General features: G+C 39.6%; 1 protein-coding gene and 1 non-coding gene across 4 annotated transcripts in view; one reads left to right on the forward strand and one right to left on the reverse strand.

Moving 5' to 3' along the window:
* MICU2 (mitochondrial calcium uptake 2) overlaps nucleotides 1-13,168 on the reverse strand; it is a 134,921-nt gene extending 121,753 nt beyond the window's left edge. For all 3 annotated transcript variants that reach the window (XM_006159519.3, XM_006159518.3, XM_014592007.2), the window contains exon 1: nucleotides 12,942-13,168. In XM_006159519.3, coding sequence (XP_006159581.1) covers nucleotides 12,942-13,151 — 210 coding nt within the window. In that variant the 5' untranslated portion in view covers nucleotides 13,152-13,168. The remainder of the gene's footprint in view (nucleotides 1-12,941) is intronic.
* Nucleotides 315-419, forward strand: LOC114009838 (U6 spliceosomal RNA). The gene has a single exon (XR_003551234.1). It is a non-coding gene; the product is annotated as a U6 spliceosomal RNA (small nuclear RNA).
* Nucleotides 13,169-19,031: the final 5,863 nt, after the last annotated feature.

The raw sequence follows: 19,031 nt of genomic DNA on the forward strand, positions 1-19,031 counted from the left end.
AAAGAATTTGTAACATTTTACATATTTGATAAATGATTTGTAAAGCCAGAGGCTTTTGCAAGTCAGTGTGACAAAATTTAGTAGTTAAATTTTACCTTTGAATTCTATTATCTAAGTAAGACTAAGATATATTTCAGGATTGTTAGACAATTGTTCAGAACCACATAGAAATTGAAGAACTACCGTGTATGTGTGATTGGTAAAGGTTCATTTGCCAATTTATTCAAAGGATTAAAGTAGAAGAGATATACCATCAGCATAGATTTGTAAATTATGCCATGAAAAGACTTAAGATAATTAAAAACCAAGTGGCAGCGCTCGCTTCGACAGCACATATACTAAAATTGGAACATACAGAGAAGATTAGCATGCTCCTGTGCAAGGAGGACAAGCAAATTCATGAAGTGTTCCATATTTTTTAATGTGTTTTGTATCCTCAACTGGACCGGTAGGAAGTGTATTCATTTTAGGTAAATTCAACTTACAAGCTAAGTACTAAGTGATGTACAGTAATTAAAAGTATAAAATAAATTAAAATTGAAAAAAGTTGAAAATAAATAAAATGTACCATAAAGGCCTAACAACAACAACAACAACAACAACAAAAAACAAGTGGCAGATTAAAAAAAGAAAAAAGAAATCCAAGGGTTCAAGTAGATATAAAATGAATAATAGAAGAAAAGGAGAAAGTCCTACAAAGTCTCACAGTATCTCCCCACAAAATACCTTATAAATAATGAGCATAAAATACTATTCACTTTAAAATGAAAAAACCTGGTAGATTCCATTTTATCAAATGATAAAAGTATCACTAGTACAAATTTGCATTGTGTATCTCCTAATAATGATGCATTGAAAAGAACACAGCATGGTGTTAGTAGTAGTATTCCTGACAAGAATTATACAAATAATGGAGAAACATTAATAAAACATAAGTTATGGTACATTCTGTAAAATAACCAGCCACTACTCAGTGATATGTCAAAACGCTTTAAACCTGCAAACATGCATAATAATAATACAGTACCTCAGAGTAGGAGATAAGATACTCATAACTAAATGTGAGGTTAAAGTAGATAGAATGCCAGTGAGTCCTGGATCAATTCCTTTTTTGATAGGTTCAAAGAGGCCAGACTTAGGTCTACCCAGTTGGGAGACATTTTGCTTTTTTGTAACATGAAGACATCTAATGTTGTAGGGTGGAAGGCCATATATTAGATCTTGTACATGAACAACTGTCTGTCCATTTTGTTCCCTTACCCTAATATGGCTGTCTGCTTCTATAAACCTGCTTGCTCTTCCCATGAGAAAATAGCTTATGCTAGCCGTATAGAAAACCACATCCGGGACGACATCCTATACCTGCTACTGTCTTTGCTAACTAGCCCGAAACCCTTTTGTTTAGCAATGTAACTGCGTGCATGGAAACCCCACTCCCCTCAGAAATAATTAACCTGCTTGATTCAGCTTCTGTAACTGCTTGTACAGAAACCCCTAGTCACTGAACCCCTATAAAAAGACTACTCAAAACTTTTGGTCGGGGTGGCATTTCTGACTCTTGGCCCTCGAGCCTCAGGCTGTAGTCTCTGGCCAACTAATAAAGGCTCCCTTTAACCTTAACCTGGCTTTGGTGGTCGTTCATTTGGTGGCACTCTATAACACTAACTCAAATTTATTAAATAATATCAAATGTAGCATTTATTAATAAATAACAGGATTAACCATAGAAATGATCATATAAAAACTCAGGCCTAGCCTAGGTGGCACAGTTCATAGCATACAGGACTGCAGGGCTGGAAGCCACATGGCCAGTTGGGATCCCTAGGTCCGCCTGAAAATATGCCGGGGGTGTGAGTGTCCAACACGGTGAGGAAACGAAAGGCTGGGGAAAGGAGACTGCAGTGTGATTAGACTCTGCAGAGGGTGCTCCTCTCATTTTCTTGAATGTGCATATATTATAATGAAATTTTTAAAAATTAATCTAAACGGTTCAACTAAACTTTATAATATGAGACAGTGATTAAAACATTCTGCCATATACTTTTTCCTTGACAAAAACCTCAAACCCAAATTCTAGGGTGGTTATAAAAATAAATATAAACTTAAGGCTTAAAATACAGACATAGGACTTTTAAGTCAACCTTTTATCTATTTAGAAAGACTTCTAATACTATTTGTTAATCTTGAAACTATGTCAATTTAACTATCATGACTTGAACAGACCTGGCAGTTTGCTATCTCACTTTCCATCTCTCTCTGTCTCTTTCTGGTCAACTTCAAAAAAATAAATAGATAAAATAATGACAATGAATAAAATTAAAATGAAAAAAGATACTTACACAGATATGTCTACCTTACATGTAACTAATTTTTTCTCTAATTTCTTATTTAAATAAAAGTAAGCAAAGTTAAAACAGCAAGATATAAAATAGTTTATAAAATGTCAATAAAGATTAGGTGGGAGAGCCAACAGGTAGTATTGGTAGCTAAGGCCCTGGACTCCCATACAGCCAACTGTGGCTGGAGTCCCAGACCCAGTGACTTGAAAATCATGCCGGGCACCTGTGTGTGTATGCCCAAAATCCTGAAAAAAGAATAGAAGCAAAGGGATTGCTGCATAGCATATCCCCCAGGGGCCTATTTTTCACTTTCTCCTGCCAGCATGTTTTAAGAGGACCTATGTATCCAAAACTGCAGTCAGTCAAGTGGCTTCCAACACTGTAGTCTAGTACCTAGGGACTGTGCCACCTACTTTGGGTCTGATTTACTTTTAGATTTTGAGAAGTCTCTTTGAGTAAACGAAGTCAGAAATCACAATTCTAAAAGATCCAATATCATACACTAGCAGTATTAGTGTCCTACAGATATAACAAAGTACCACACACTTAGTAACTTTTAACACTAGAAATCTGCTTCACAGTTCTAGAAAGTCCAAGATGAAGGCATCCCGAGGAGCAGGCTTCTTCTGAAGGCCCTAAGGAAAGATCTATCAATATTTTAGATCTTTCCCTTAGCTTCTAGTACTTCACTGGCTTGTAGCAGCCTAATTCCAACCTTCACATGGTGTTCCCCCTACATGTGCATCCTTGTCTAAATTTCCAACTATAAGGACACTAGTAAGATTGGATCAGGAGTCCAACATATTCCAATATAACCTCATCTTTTTTTTTTTTTCAAGAGATTTTTGCTATACAGTGTGTGCACTTGCCAGAGAGAGAAAAATTGAGAAATCACCCTCCCCCACCCCAGCCAGGGAGGATGGTCACACCACCAGCCCATTTTCTCCGTTCTCCTCCTGGGATCTTGGGCACACATGCACATGTGCCCAGTGTGAGTTTGAAGCTACTAGGTCCAGGACTTGAACCACAACGACACAACTGTTATGCCATCTGCTGGTCCCAGTATGACCTCATATTAACTAACACATCTGCAATGATCCCTTTCCAATGAAGTCCTGAACCTGGTGGCTTGCTTTCTCATTTCCTGTCTCTCTCTCTCTCTGGTCAAATTAAAATAAATGAGTGAATAAAATTAAATAAGTGATTCTTAAAAAAATAGATAAATGAAAATGACAAAAGGACATTCTAGTAGGGGATAGATGAACTAATTTCAAAGAATGGTAAGTGCTATAGAAGAAAAGAAAAAAATAACAACTAAGTCATAAGAGGAGAATTCTAAGGAATTATAAAAACAAACATAACTAAACATATCAAAGGGAGTGAAATACTAATGAATTTATGTAATGTGGAATCTTGATGTATTTAGGACCAAAAAACTTACAGACTAGTTTATGTAAAATAATTTAACCTTTTAAACATCAGTGGACAAATTTTCCATTGAAAAACAAACAAATAGGAAAATCTGTTACGAAGCAAGGAAGTCTATAATATTTAAGACTAAACCTAAGGAAAACATGAAATACTCATGCAATTAACAAATGATTAAGAACAAATAAATTATCATTGATGTCAACCATGAACTATATTGCATTTTACTTCAATGTTCCTGTTCTTATTTTTTTTTAACTCCCCTGCAGTGTTGGGACTTATTTTAGGATGACTTTATCAATGTTCAAAAAAGTTTTACTTTTGGCCTGATCTTACATTCTGTTGAAGATTTACTTAGCCATATGGAGGTATGCTTGTTTTTATCAGTTTTGGTTTACCAACATAGGAGGTAACTTTAAAAATTAGAAGAAAAATGGAATTAAAGGGTAAGTTTATTTTGGTACTAAAGCATTTTAAAAACCATGCATAGTTTCTTTTGTAACATCATCTATAAACTTTCTTAAGACCCCTTGTATTGTTTCTCACTTGTAATGACAAAAATACAGAACTCATAATTTCCATTATTGAAATTCCTGCAGTAAAAATTAATTTGCAGCTCTCAAACTCTCTAGCTCCTAGCTCCTTGCCCCACTGAAATTAATTTTATAGTATTTTAAAAAATAAGTCTCATTAAAAATGCAGCTATCCTTTTTTTTCATAGAGAGATTTTTGTTATAGGGCACGTGCACTCACTAGACAAAGACAGAGAGACAGAAAGTGAGAAATCACCCCCAAAGGGATGGCTACACCTTCTGCTCCAGTCTCCTCTCCGGATTTTTGGGCATGCACAAACACTCACCTGGGGTAAGTTTTAAGCCGCCAAGTCCAGGACTTAAACTGCAGTTGACTAGGTGGGACTCCAGTGGTGTACCCACTATGCCATCTGCTGGTCCCTAACTATCATTTTTTTTTTTAAGTTTGTTTATTTCTTTCTTATGTCAGGAAGAGAGGGAGAAGCAGGTACCCTCAACAGGGCTCTCACACCACATTCCACCTCCAGCCTCAACCAGCCAGGATCATGAGCATGTGTGTCATTCAGTGTGCAAAGGGAGACCCCAGGACATGGACTCAGGACCGTCCCAAGTGGCCTCACAACCATGGACTGTTGTGTTAGTTACTGCTGTAACCATCATAGCTTAAAGGTAGTATAATACCTTGTGAGGTTCACTCACATGAGAAGACTGTATCAGGAGACCTTTCTGAAGACACTGGGCACAAGGGTGCACACAATCCACAGCTGGCAGAGGCTGGAGAGGATTGCACCTTCATGATACTACCGAAGGTGTTATTTTTCTGTCTCTGTCTCTCTTGTTCATGTTAGAATTAAATAAACTTTAAAAGTACTCTAATTTCATGATGCCTCGGTGCTGAACGAGTGCGAACCTGCAAAGATGAACTCTTTCACTAAAGTGAAGCTGATCAACGAGCTCCTGAGAGGTCCAGCTGGGGGTGGTGGATAAAGTGTCCTAGCACTCCAAGTACAAGGACAGTTCCTGGATCTTCCTGGGAGGGGTTCCTTACAAGCTGACTCAAGGAGACATCATCTATGTGTGTTCACAATATGGTGAGGTTGCTAACATTAATCTCGTACAGGACAGAAAGACAGAAATCCAAAGGATTCTGTTTCCTCTGCTATGAAGTTCAGAGGAGCAGAATTTTGTCTGTTGATAATTTTAATGGGATCAACATCAAAGGAAGAACTACTGGAGTGGATCATGATCTAACTATGGGGCCCGTAAGGACTCAAAAGAAATGGATGATGTGACCAATGAGGTCTAGGAGAAGGCCGTGGGGCTCACACTCCCTCAGAGTTCATCTGAAGGCTCTGAAGATGACAAACTCACAAGAAAGCACAAGAAAGACAAAAGGAAAAAAAAGAATAAAAAGATAAAAAGAACACAGAGCAGGACTTAAAGGTAGAGCAGCCATCTTCCTCCTTATTGCCCAGGAGCAAGAGGACAAAAGAAAATGATGACCTTGGCTCTAGGAAGCACAGCAGCAAAACTCAAGAGAGGGCTTCGAAGTCAAGAGTCCAGGGAGGAGTGGAAGCACTACCCCAACTCCACTGAGGTCAGGTCTATGGGTCCTGGTGGAGCTAAGGACATAGAAAGGGAGCCAAAGAAGGAAAAATCCAAACATGAACACAAGCTCTCAAGCCAGGAGGCGAGAGAGGACAAGAACAGGGAAAAGGACAGAAGGTGAGGCTCAGATACACATTCTAGTCAGCAAAACGGGTGCTCTGAAGGGCATGGTCATAGAGGTAAAAGTAGTAACTGAGATAAATCCCATAGTCATAAAAGGGCCTGGCACTCCAGGGAGCAAGAGTTCTTGAATGCCGGTGACTGCAGGCGTTGCTGAAGTCTGTTCAGTTGCTCAGTAGATTTGGTATTGAACTTTGTCTTTTAAAATATAGTCAAATTCAGTTTTACTATTGCTGTTTCCTTTTTTTTTTTTTTTTGGAGAGATGTTTGCTATATAGCGCGTGCACTCGCTGGACAGAGAGAGACATAGAGACAGAAAGCGAGAAATCACCCCCCAGGGGGGATGGTCACGCGGCAATCCCTTCTCCTCCATTCTCCTCTCGGGATCTAGGGCACGCACACACACGCGCCCGACGTGAGTTTTAAGCCACAGGATCCGGGACGCGAACCGCAATTGACTAGTGGGAGTCCAGTGACATAGCCATTACGCTAACTGTTGGTTCCCTACTACTGCTATTTTTATAAAGAAAAAAATAAAGTACTCTAATTTCAAAGAAGTGACCTGTAACAACTATAATGGGAAAATATTTGAGACTGCTATGAATGACAAAGTCAATTGCTGTAATATTATAGAAGCTTGTTGCCTATACTCATAACTGAAGAAAATGTTAAATTACAGGTAAAAGAAACAAAAATGTAATCTTTTTATGAGTTCATGAAACTCCTGAAATGTATACCTGGATGTGTGGGGATTCTTGAGGGTTAGAGTCCATGAGAGTTAAGAACTATGTAATAGCGCCCTGCTGTCCTCAAGATAAAAATTCCTGTCACATGGCTTAAGGGACACTTAATGATCTGATTCTTGGTTACTGCTCACAACCAGTTTTGAACCTCATCTTTGGTAGCTCATATTCTGTTGTCATACTCTGACTTTCAGGACTTTGCAAAGCTATTCCCTTTTGCCTCAATGTTCTTTTTCCTTTTTGACCAGCAAATGCCCACTCATCCTTGAGAAAACCAAGACTATGTTAGCTGCTCTTCTAGTATGTTCCCACAGCATTTTCCACAGGCTATAAAAATGATACTCTATCATCAAACTGTAAGCAAATGAACTGTCTCTAATCCCCACTCCTGAACATGGCCTGGCACAAAGTAGGATTTTAATAACTGTGGAAGAAAGAAAGGAGATTCCAATTTATCTGCTGTACCATGATTTAGAATCCTACCCTTTATCCCTGAACAACCCTCGTAAATCCAAGCCATTGATTACATGAGAACCTGAAAAGTGTAGAATTCTATTAATATAAATTCATTATTTTTACTGGAAAAATCACGGAGCAATAACTGAAAATAAAGGATATTATCACTATTATAGATTCAAGTTGGAAGATTTTTCTATCTTACACTGCAGATTGAATATCTAAAATGTGTGGGATCAGAAGCATTTCAGACTTATTTTTTTTTTAAATTTTGGCCTATTTATATCCATATAATAATCTATCTTGGGGATGGAACCTAGGTCTAAATTTAAAATTAATTTATCACTTAGATGTATTTTATAAACATGGCTTGATGTTAGTATTTTTTTTAAATAAGTATTTTATTTAACTTTATTTATTCATTTATTTAAATTTGACCAGAGAGAGACAGAGTGAGAGACAGAAAGAGAGAGAGAGAAAGCAAGAAAGCAAGCCGCCGGGTCTAGGATTTGAACCTGGTCGGCCATGTGGGATTCCAGTACTTTTAACTACCATGCCACTTGATGTTAATATTATACAACACTTTGTATTGCAGCATTTTGACTGCAATTTGTCAGGTGTGTCCACTGTGGCTGTGGAAAACTCAGATCTTGGAGGATTTGGGATTTTCAGATTAGGGATGCTCAATCTGTACTAAGTAAAATAGTATAAAAACCAATGCATAAAATAAAATTCTATCAAGAGATAAAAGATCAGAAACCAAAATTCTAGTATATGTGCATCAACCTCAGACATTCTCAACTATGTACACATGCTCTCAGTGTAGTAGTGGTGGTGGAGGTGCTCTAACAGGTCTCCCTTCTAAGGGACAGACATCAAAATCACTGAGGTAGAAGGGAGGTGTTTAAGCTATAGGCTTCTCAATCCCTCCTCTAATTAGCCACTGTCGCAGAGATGAATGTCCACTGTAGCAGCAAAAGGATGAGAATTACTGTCTTAAATTGGTTCAACAGTAGATCAAGCAAATGCTGTGTCAACAGATCTTAGAAAACTACTGATAATACAATGGTGTTTGTATTTCTAAGGCTGAAAGTTAGAAAGGTTTGGGGGGAGGAAGCTGAGTTGGTGAGAGAATCCAAAATACTACACTTAATAAAGTTTTTAGAGTTAAGCTAGGAAGTTAAAATACAAACAGGCTAAAAGTGGGCCTTAAAAAAAACAATGAGATGGTTGAAGTGAAATCAAAGTCTGCAAATTGCCAATCAGAGGTGGATTTTAAACTATGTTCTAGGGACAGTGAATGGAATTTTGGTCAGAGGGCATGTGAGTAGTGATGAGTCAGAGTATGACTATAGGGGGCTCTGAATGACAAAGTTTTAAAAAAAATGTAGATTTTATTCTAGACAGAATGAGACACTAATGGTTTCTGAAGAAGAGTACATTTTATGGTTAAAATGTTGTTCTGGGAAAGATTAACCCAGGGGTCCCAAACAAGATGGATTAAAAGGTTGAGAATGAAATCAGAGATAACAATGAGGAATAATAAATTGAGTTGCTCGACAGAAGATTAACAAAAATGTTTATAAACCCTAGAAGACAGACCCTTCTATTGGTGATCAGAAATGATGTGATGGGAGAAAGTGATTACAAGCATTGTGTGGTATTTTAATGTAATACAAATAAAAAATATTATCAATATTTGCCAATATGGTAACATGTCACAAAATTAAGTTTCAGTCAACAATGGACTGCATATATGACACTGGTCCCATAGGAGTATATAGGCTATACCGAAATCACCTGAAGAAGCATTTTTTAGAATGCATCTCTGGTGTTAAGCAATGCAATAACTGAAAATAAAGGATATTATCACTATTATAGATTCAAGTTGGAAGATTTTTCTATCTTACACTGCAGATTGAATATCTAAAATGTGTGGGATCAGAAGCATTTCAGACTTATTTTTTTTTTAAATTTTGGCCTATTTATATCCATATAATAATCTATCTTGGGGATGGAACCTAGGTCTAAATTTAAAATTAATTTATCACTTAGATGTATTTTATAAACATGGCTTGATGTTAGTATTTTTTTTAAATAAGTATTTTATTTAACTTTATTTATTCATTTATTTAAATTTGACCAGAGAGAGACAGAGTGAGAGACAGAAAGAGAGAGAGAGAAAGCAAGAAAGCAAGCCGCCGGGTCTAGGATTTGAACCTGGTCGGCCATGTGGGATTCCAGTACTTTTAACTACCATGCCACTTGATGTTAATATTATACAACACTTTGTATTGCAGCATTTTGACTGCAATTTGTCAGGTGTGTCCACTGTGGCTGTGGAAAACTCAGATCTTGGAGGATTTGGGATTTTCAGATTAGGGATGCTCAATCTGTACTAAGTAAAATAGTATAAAAACCAATGCATAAAATAAAATTCTATCAAGAGATAAAAGATCAGAAACCAAAATTCTAGTATATGTGCATCAACCTCAGACATTCTCAACTATGTACACATGCTCTCAGTGTAGTAGTGGTGGTGGAGGTGCTCTAACAGGTCTCCCTTCTAAGGGACAGACATCAAAATCACTGAGGTAGAAGGGAGGTGTTTAAGCTATAGGCTTCTCAATCCCTCCTCTAATTAGCCACTGTCGCAGAGATGAATGTCCACTGTAGCAGCAAAAGGATGAGAATTACTGTCTTAAATTGGTTCAACAGTAGATCAAGCAAATGCTGTGTCAACAGATCTTAGAAAACTACTGATAATACAATGGTGTTTGTATTTCTAAGGCTGAAAGTTAGAAAGGTTTGGGGGGAGGAAGCTGAGTTGGTGAGAGAATCCAAAATACTACACTTAATAAAGTTTTTAGAGTTAAGCTAGGAAGTTAAAATACAAACAGGCTAAAAGTGGGCCTTAAAAAAAACAATGAGATGGTTGAAGTGAAATCAAAGTCTGCAAATTGCCAATCAGAGGTGGATTTTAAACTATGTTCTAGGGACAGTGAATGGAATTTTGGTCAGAGGGCATGTGAGTAGTGATGAGTCAGAGTATGACTATAGGGGGCTCTGAATGACAAAGTTTTAAAAAAAATGTAGATTTTATTCTAGACAGAATGAGACACTAATGGTTTCTGAAGAAGAGTACATTTTATGGTTAAAATGTTGTTCTGGGAAAGATTAACCCAGGGGTCCCAAACAAGATGGATTAAAAGGTTGAGAATGAAATCAGAGATAACAATGAGGAATAATAAATTGAGTTGCTCGACAGAAGATTAACAAAAATGTTTATAAACCCTAGAAGACAGACCCTTCTATTGGTGATCAGAAATGATGTGATGGGAGAAAGTGATTACAAGCATTGTGTGGTATTTTAATGTAATACAAATAAAAAATATTATCAATATTTGCCAATATGGTAACATGTCACAAAATTAAGTTTCAGTCAACAATGGACTGCATATATGACACTGGTCCCATAGGAGTATATAGGCTATACCGAAATCACCTGAAGAAGCATTTTTTAGAATGCATCTCTGGTGTTAAGCAATTTAAGCAATGTAAAACTGTACTTTAGTTCACAAGGTCTGCTTTCCTGTCTTGTTGTATCTGAATATTTCTTGCATTTTTCATTTGAAAGGTATAATATAACTCTAACAAATAAAGAAAAAGAATAAAATACTTAGAATTTTAATAATACTGAGATCAGCAGTTGGCGATAAGGCTATGTCGCTGGACTCCCACGTAGTCGACCACGGTTTGAGTCCCGGACCCAGTGGCTTAAACTCATACCAGGCGCGTGTGCCTGCGTGCCCAGGATCCCGAGAGGAGAATGGAGAAGGGATTGTGGCGTAGCCATGCCCCTTGGGGGAAGGGGTTGATTTCTCACTTTCTGTCTCTCTCTTTCAGGTGAGCACACATGCCCTATAGCAAAAACCTCTCAAAAAAAAAAAAAATAAAAGAATTTTAATACTTAAAATACTTAATACTTAAAATAATTCACGTGAATGAAAATTATAGGTGGTTATTTTTTTGGACTAAGCTCTTGCTCTGGGTCCCCACAGACCAGACTAAAATCAACATGGAGTCCAGCAGATGACATAATGGCTACATTGCTGGACCCTCACAATGTGACCAAGGTTTAAGCTCTGGACACGGCAGCATTAAGCTGCGTTGAGTGCCCAGGATCCTGAGAAAAGGATGGAGAAGGGATTACAGCATGGTCATTGACCCCTCCACCCCCCAACCAGTGATTTCTCATTTTCCCTCTCATGGTCTGTCTCTCTTCGCACATGTGCCCTAAGGCAAAAATGGAGTCACTCACACTGAAGTTTCACATAGTCAAGCCCAAGGAGAAACTATTCTATTTACCTGACCTTCCAAGAAACCAGAATAAAAGATTATCAACTAAGTTAAATTAGCCAAACTTCCCAAAGGAAAAGGCTAAGGCTAGCTTCAATCTACATAATAATGAAGTGCACTCAGCTTTAATTTTACAAACTAACATGTCCCCAACTAGTTATTTTTCTATTGCTCTGTTTCCTTCAAATGACCAATTTTCTTTTTGTTCTGTTTCTGCTTTCTTTGACCCTTCCCTGTCTTTTTTTTTTTTTTTTTTGAGAGGTTTTTGCTATATAGGGCAGTGCACTTGCCAGAAAGACAGAAAGAAACAGAGAGAGAGAAAGTGAGAAATCACCCCCCAGAGGGGATGGCCACAACGCAATCCCTTCTCCATTCTCCTCTCAGGATCTTGGGCATGGACGCACACGCACCCGGTGTGAGTTTAAGCCACCAGGTCTGGGACTTGAACCGTGGTCAACTTCGTGGGAGTCCAGTGACATAGCCACTGTGCTAACTGCAGGTCCCTGCCCTTCCCTGTCTTAGAACCAACCTATTTTTTTTCTCAGTTCATCTGAATACTTATTCTATTTTATGGAATGAGGTGTTTACCTGATCTAGAATGGCAAATAAAGCCAATGAAGATCTTTAAACACAACTGATGCAATTCTGTCAACACATATAAAAACTTATTAAAACGCCTGTAGAATATTCTTAAAGTAGTGTTTTTCCAAATTTTAAATGTTATACATGGTAATATTATTTATCTTGAAGGTGGGAATTTGACCTTTAAACAAATTTACATTTTAGGAGGAATGTTTTTTGCTTAGTATGTAGGCCCACTGAAGAATTAAGGTTTATAATCATTTAATATCTGCGTTCTCTAGAGTTAATAAACTCTTAGAAATTATCAAGCGGTTGTGTTTTCTATTAAGATAGTTTCACCATGCCATACAAAGAAGTGTTTTAGTTACAAAGGTTAACAAACGAATGCCCGGGTGGGGTAACTGGACTCAGCTCCCTGCAGATCTGAATACACTTCACTAACCAGGGAAGGTGAGAGGACCGAGATGGGGCAACGAATCCTAAAATAATAGCCGTGGATTAAGACGCGCCCACACTCATCACGACAAATACGTGCGGCCGGTTTGTAGTACACGGTAGGACTCTCCCAGGGGAGGGGACATCTCCAGTCTCAGATCGCAAAAGCCCTCGGGGCCGTGGCGGGGCCACGGAGAGGAGGGAGCACGTCCCACCAGTCAGGGGTCTTTCCGGGTAGTGCCCCGCCTCTGCTCCAGAGGGTTGAGCGAGCTATGCAGCTCAGACCTCCCCGCCAAGGAGCGTCCGAGGGAGGAGCTTGGCTGGGGGAGATCCCGTACCTGGGCTAAGACGGTGAGGCTGCCCTCGCGCGCAGAGACGTCAACGCGGCCGTGGTGCCACGCTGCTCCTGCTCCCGCCAGGGCCACGCCGGCCACTGCTGCCGCCCAGGGACCTGGGCGCGGGACCGCTCGTCGGCTGGCGGCGACCCCGCTCCGCAGTCTCCCTCCCCAGGCTACCAGCCGAGCGCCGCTCCGGGCAGCCGACGCCATCTTTGCGGAAGCGCCGCTGCCCAAAGCCCCGCCCCTGCCCCACCACCCAGAGCCTGAGAACTCCCGTGGCTCCACGGCTCTCGCGAGATCCCCGACGACTCCGCCTAATCCATGGGCTTTAGAGAGGGTCGCCTCGGCCCTGGGCTCTGGGAGGATGTTGCGGATAAGATAATTGGAAAAGTGAAAACAGCTCGCTCCCTTTATTTGAAAGGGAATAATACTCCGTATCCCGTAAAGGTCCCACCTGTTCTGTAAGGGGCGGTGTGTCCTGCGTATGGATGCGGTTGGGGGGACTGGGCGTAGAGAGCTAAACCCCGCGGTGGTAATTGTGGTAAATTGAGTTACTTGCCTTTCTAGTGGGCAAGATTTTGAGATGTAGAATCTTATCCCTGAAATGGTGTGTGGCACGGAAAAATTCTGCATCTTCCACAACGCTAGATTTGCTGTACACTCCACAAACCTGCGTAGATTAAGAGTCTCCTAACAGGTGGGGGCCGTGTGCCGTGCGTGCCCAAGATCCCGAGGGGAGACTGGAGAGAAGGGACTGTGCTGTGACCATCCCCCCCGGGGGGTGATTTCTCGCTTTCTCTCTGTCTCTCTTCTGAGCGCATATACCCTATACCAAAAAATCTCTCTTAAAAAAAAAAAAGTATCTCTTAAGAATACCTACATCACGCTATTCTGAAATCTGTTCGAGCTGTAGGTTTCCTTTTCACAGTCCATTTTAGATAAATTCAATTAGTTCTAACTTATACTAAGCTATATTTGTTTTTAAAATGTGTGTGTCGGAACCGGCAGTTAGCGTAATGACTATGTCGCTGGACTCCCATGTAGTCTACCGGGGTTTGCGTCCTGGACCCAGTGGCTTAAAACTCACGCCGGGTGCATGTGCATGCGTGCCCAAGATCCCTAGAGGAGAATGGAGGAGAAGGGATGCAGTGTGGCCATCCCCCCTGGGGGTGATTTCTCACTTTCTGTCTCTCTGTCTCTTTCCATCTGTCTGGCGAGCACGCACAAAAACCTTTCAAAAAAATAAATAAATAAAAAGATCTTTAAAAAAAAATGTGTGTGTCTCACTTAGCAGTTAAACCAACTTTTTAAGTTTTATTTTTTAATTGTGGTCACATAGACTTAATACTTCCATTGTAACCATTTTTACATGTACAGTTCAGTGGCATTAAGTACAATTCACATCGTGTATCATCATTCTTCTCCAGCACAGTTTTTCATTTTGCAAAGCTGGCAAACTTTTTTTTTTAAAGTCTCTTCTCCATCTGTCTTGTTCATTCCTTCTATGCTAGAGTACTCTTAACTTTTCATTTTTATTAAGTCAAATGCTATCCCCTTCTAAATTTGGCTTTTTTTATGAGCTCCTAGATGAAGCCTCTGTTTCTGGCAATCACTCTTGCTGAATGTTGAATTTGAATTCTGTTCCAACCAATTGTTTCATGGTAGCTGTTAACCCACCTAGGACTAAAAGCTTGTGTCAGATGCAGCACCTTTGACTCACACCATGTCCCTATAGATGTTTTTCCTATGTGGGCTTGGATCAGTCCTGATTGTTTCATTGGTGGTAACAGTTTAGCTGAGGTAGATTACTTAGCTTTATTTAGTAGCATCTGATTCTCCATTCTTTGGTCTTCACTTTTTCTGAGTAAATCTAATGAATAAACTCTTCGTTTCATCTTTCAAATGTCCCTAGCGATTGGAAACTTTCCTTGACATGCAGTAACTCGGAGCCAAAGTCAAAGATGCCAAGGCTCCTGATCATATTATCACTGCCATCTTGTAGTTTTACAAAATTAAAAAAAGAGAAAAAACCCCATCACACTAAATCTAATTTGACCACTTAATGGAAGTCACTTGGATCATTTCGTTATGATCCACCCTTCACTTCATTCTTGTTCCTTTTCTCTTAGCCAGCTTGTCTAAATTAATCCGTAGTCAAAGCTTCTTCACTTTCCCCCCAGCTGCTGAAACCTCTTTCAGTGTGCCTTTACAGGCAGGAAATAAGTAAATTCATCTCTCTGCATGGGTTTGTGAGCCAGACCTCAAGGTTTGATTCCTGCCTTTACCAGGATAGGATGATCCTTGTGATTTAGGGCAAGTTGTTTAACGTCTTTGAGTCTTGATGTTCTCATCCATAAACAACTCTCTCATGGTTTGAGCAGAGGTCATTGTGAATTGGGGTAAGGCATTTAATCTCCCTGATACTCATTTTTCTTATTCGTAAACAACTCTCTCACAGTTTGGGCTAAATGAGGTATTTTACATGAAGTGACGAGCCAAATTCCTGGCACAAGGTCAGTTCATGACAGATGTGAGTTTACCGTCTTACAAAGTTGGCTCTCTCCTGCCCTATGATCACAAATGAGCTTGACCAAATGTCCATAATTCCAGATCATTGGCTGATCTTTTTTTTTAGGGTGTATTTATTTCTCTTCTTCCAGGAGAGAAAGGGAGAAAGAGTAAGGCACCACAAACCAGGTCTTTATGCCACAATCCATCTCCATGTTTAGCCAGCCAGTATCATAGGCACCGATATGCCCAATGTGTTCAAGGAGGTACCTAAAAAGGAACCTGGGCCCTTCCTATGTGAGTCAGCCTTGCAGAGCCTTGTATTATTGCTGTGCCACTGTCCAGCCCCCATCTTAATAAAAAAAAAAAAAAGAGAGCGATTAAAAACCTTTATTATATGAAGTTTTATTTTCATGATGTGGGGTGGGAAGCAGAGACTTCATACTGCAGTCCACCCCATCAGCCAGCCAGGATCGTGGGCACCTGTACACACCTGATGTGTACAGGGAGACTTCATGACACAATCCTGGGACCTTCTCACATGGCTTCAGCATTGCAGAACAATGCGTTAGCACTGCACTTTTGCAACTGGCCCACTTGTCAATCTTAACCTAAGAGTTTTCTGCTCTGGTTTGTTTTTCACCTCTGGTAACTCTCTTAGGTCTTCACATCTTTCTTACTTTTCTTGATTACTGACATCTAGCTTGTTTCTATCCTCTGGCGATTATAGGATTTCTTGGGTATATTTGGAACCTTGGATATCTTAACTCTTACATTATTCTTAATTTCCAGAAACCACAGTCTTTACATGGCCTGCTTCAAATTGTCTAATTCACACCGTTTTCTACTAATTTAGTGAAAAGCAACATTTATTACTGAGTCATCACTTCAAACCCCAAATAGGTGCATATTCCTATTGAAGCATTTGACATATTTAAAAATACTGTATTTCTCCCATAATTTGACATCCTCGTGGGTGAGGATGTCTTATTTTTCTCTGTTTCCCCAGTGCATAACACAGTGCCCAGCATGTATTGGACATTCAAGGAATAATGGGAATACTATTCATAAATAAATGAGTTACATGAATAAATGAATAAGTAAATGGCACAGATTAAACTCTGGGGTGACTATTTCCATGTTTTCATCACCGAACACATAGGGGCATGATATTCCAGGCTGACCCTGTGGGTTAAAGGTGTTGAATCCCACATGACTGATCAGAATTTGAATCCTGACCCTGGTGTCTTGCAAAACATGAGTGTGTGTATGTGAATGCCCTAAATTCTAACAGGATGAAGAAATGGAAGAGAAGAGATTGTAGTGTGGCCATGTCCCATTGAGGGATGCTTTCCCATATCTATCTGTCTTTCTTTTTCTGACATATATGTCCAAATCCCCTGGGAATTTAAAAAGAAAAAGAAACACAGAACTATTCCTCTGATATAATTTATTTTTTTTTAAGAAAAAAGCCTCATTTTACATTATTTTCTTTGCTAAAGATCTTTCAATCTACATGGAAAAACTGTGCTTTGTAATTAGTTTTTGTTTGTTTTTGCATTATGTGTCCAGGTTTCTAAAACTCTCACTATAGATTTAATGTATTCAAACTTTTTCTTTTGCAGAGGAAACAAATACCTATAATAGAACCAATCCTTAGCCGACTAACCACTCTAAGTATGAAATCTTCCCTGGCAGCTGCTGACATTTGTCTAAGCACATTGACTATATTGGTCTTTTTGGGCTTCAGCTTTGTTCATTTCTTTATCACCAGCTGTAGAGAAAGTCCTGGGATGGGATGTATTTTCAACCATGCAGTTTATAAACCAATCCTAAAATAAGGAACTGCTTCTAAAGCCATATGATCTATATTTTAAGCAGTAATTAAAAAAAAAAAACAGAATGGAAACACTGAGAAATTCAAAATATCATTCTTTTTTTTTTTTAATTTTTTGCCATAGGGCACATCATTCTCTGGAGAGAAACAGAGTGAGACAAAGCTAGAAATCAGCCCGCAGGGGATGGCTATGCTGTAATCTCTTCTCCACTCCTCTCTCAGGATTTTGGGCATGCTCACACACACATGCCCAGTGTGATTTTCAAGCCAGTGGGTTTAGGGCCCGAACCACAGTCAGCAAATGTGGGAGACCAGCACCTTAAATACCAAACTACCTGCTGGCCCTTCAAACATCATTCTTTACTCACTTACTTTGTACTCTTTTTTCTGGAGCAGGTCATACGTGATATAGCAGGATAACTGCCCTCAGGGAGCTTTATTGTCGTTGGAAGGCTAGGCCTGAATTTCTAAAGATCACGAGTTGGTCTTTCATTATAGTAGCAAACAGAAGGGGAAGGGTATTGTAGGCTGGAGCAGTAGGAAAAATATCCAGAGAAGGGATGAGTCTTGATCTGGAACTTGGTAGAGTCTGAAGGAAGCCCTCTAACCCTGAAAAAGCAGTAGGGCTGAGAGCTTGGGTGAGGAGTAGATACAAAGTGTATTTATGAGGCTTGGAACAGAAGGCTGGTTTGGCTGGCTTAGAGTGTCTTGGGGGCTAGAAAGGGGCTGTGTAATGATTTCTACACTATGTGGTGCAGTTGTCAGCCCCCTTGACCCTCTGCATATTTGTCCATGGGATATTCATGACTCCTTTCTGCCATCCCCACCCACCTGATTTTCTCTGCATCTCAGACACTCCGCTGATGTCTGTCTTCTGCCTGCCTAGACTTAATCCTGGCCTTTATTTTTTTTAACCCACTATCCATGGGTTTCTCTAAATTATCTTTCTTCTTCCTGACAAAGCTTTGATTCCTCTGAGTCAATGATCTTAAACAAAAGATCAACTTAGTTTTTTGTTCTGAAGATATTTACTTCAGTATTTTCTTTTTCTTTTATGAGAGCAAGAGTGGAATGGAGGGAGGCAGGGGTAGATGTGTTTGACAGGGTCTTGTACTTGTGATCCTCCTGCCCCAGCTTCCAATTAGCTAGAATTATTGGTGCATGCCGCTGTGCTCTGAATGTCCAGGTTGGCCTGGGGTCTGCGCTCGGGAAACCATATAAGAAGTAGTAGTATTACTTGTGTACCACTCAGGTTGAGCCTATACTTCTGTTTTTAAAAAGTTACTAACTCAAATGAATTTTGATCATAGCATGTGTAGGGCAGATAAAAAGTTTCTATCTGGGGCTGGCATGTGGTGTGGTGGTTCAAGGCACTGGATTCCCACATGGCTGACTGTAGTTTGAGTCCTAGACCTGGTGGCTTGCTTTCTTACTTTTTCCTCTCTCTCTCTCTCTCTCTCTCTCTCTCTCTCTCTCTCTCTCTCTCTCAATCTCACTCTGTCCCTCTCTGGTCAAATTGAAATAAATGAATAAATAAAGTTAAATAAAATAATTCTTTTTAAAAAAGTTTCTATCTAATTCTAAAAGATCCTTTTTTGTTGAGGGGCTAGCAGTTGGCATAATGGCTATGTCACTGGATGCCAATGTAGTCAACTGTAGTTCAAGTCCCAGAACCCTTGGCTTAAGCACACCAGGCACGTGTGCATACATGCCCAAGATCTCAAGAGGAGAATGGAGAAGGGATT

The sequence above is a fragment of the Tupaia chinensis genome, unplaced genomic scaffold (genome assembly GCF_000334495.1).
Source record: "Tupaia chinensis unplaced genomic scaffold, TupChi_1.0 Scaffold000634_1, whole genome shotgun sequence".
NCBI lineage: Eukaryota > Metazoa > Chordata > Mammalia > Scandentia > Tupaiidae > Tupaia > Tupaia belangeri.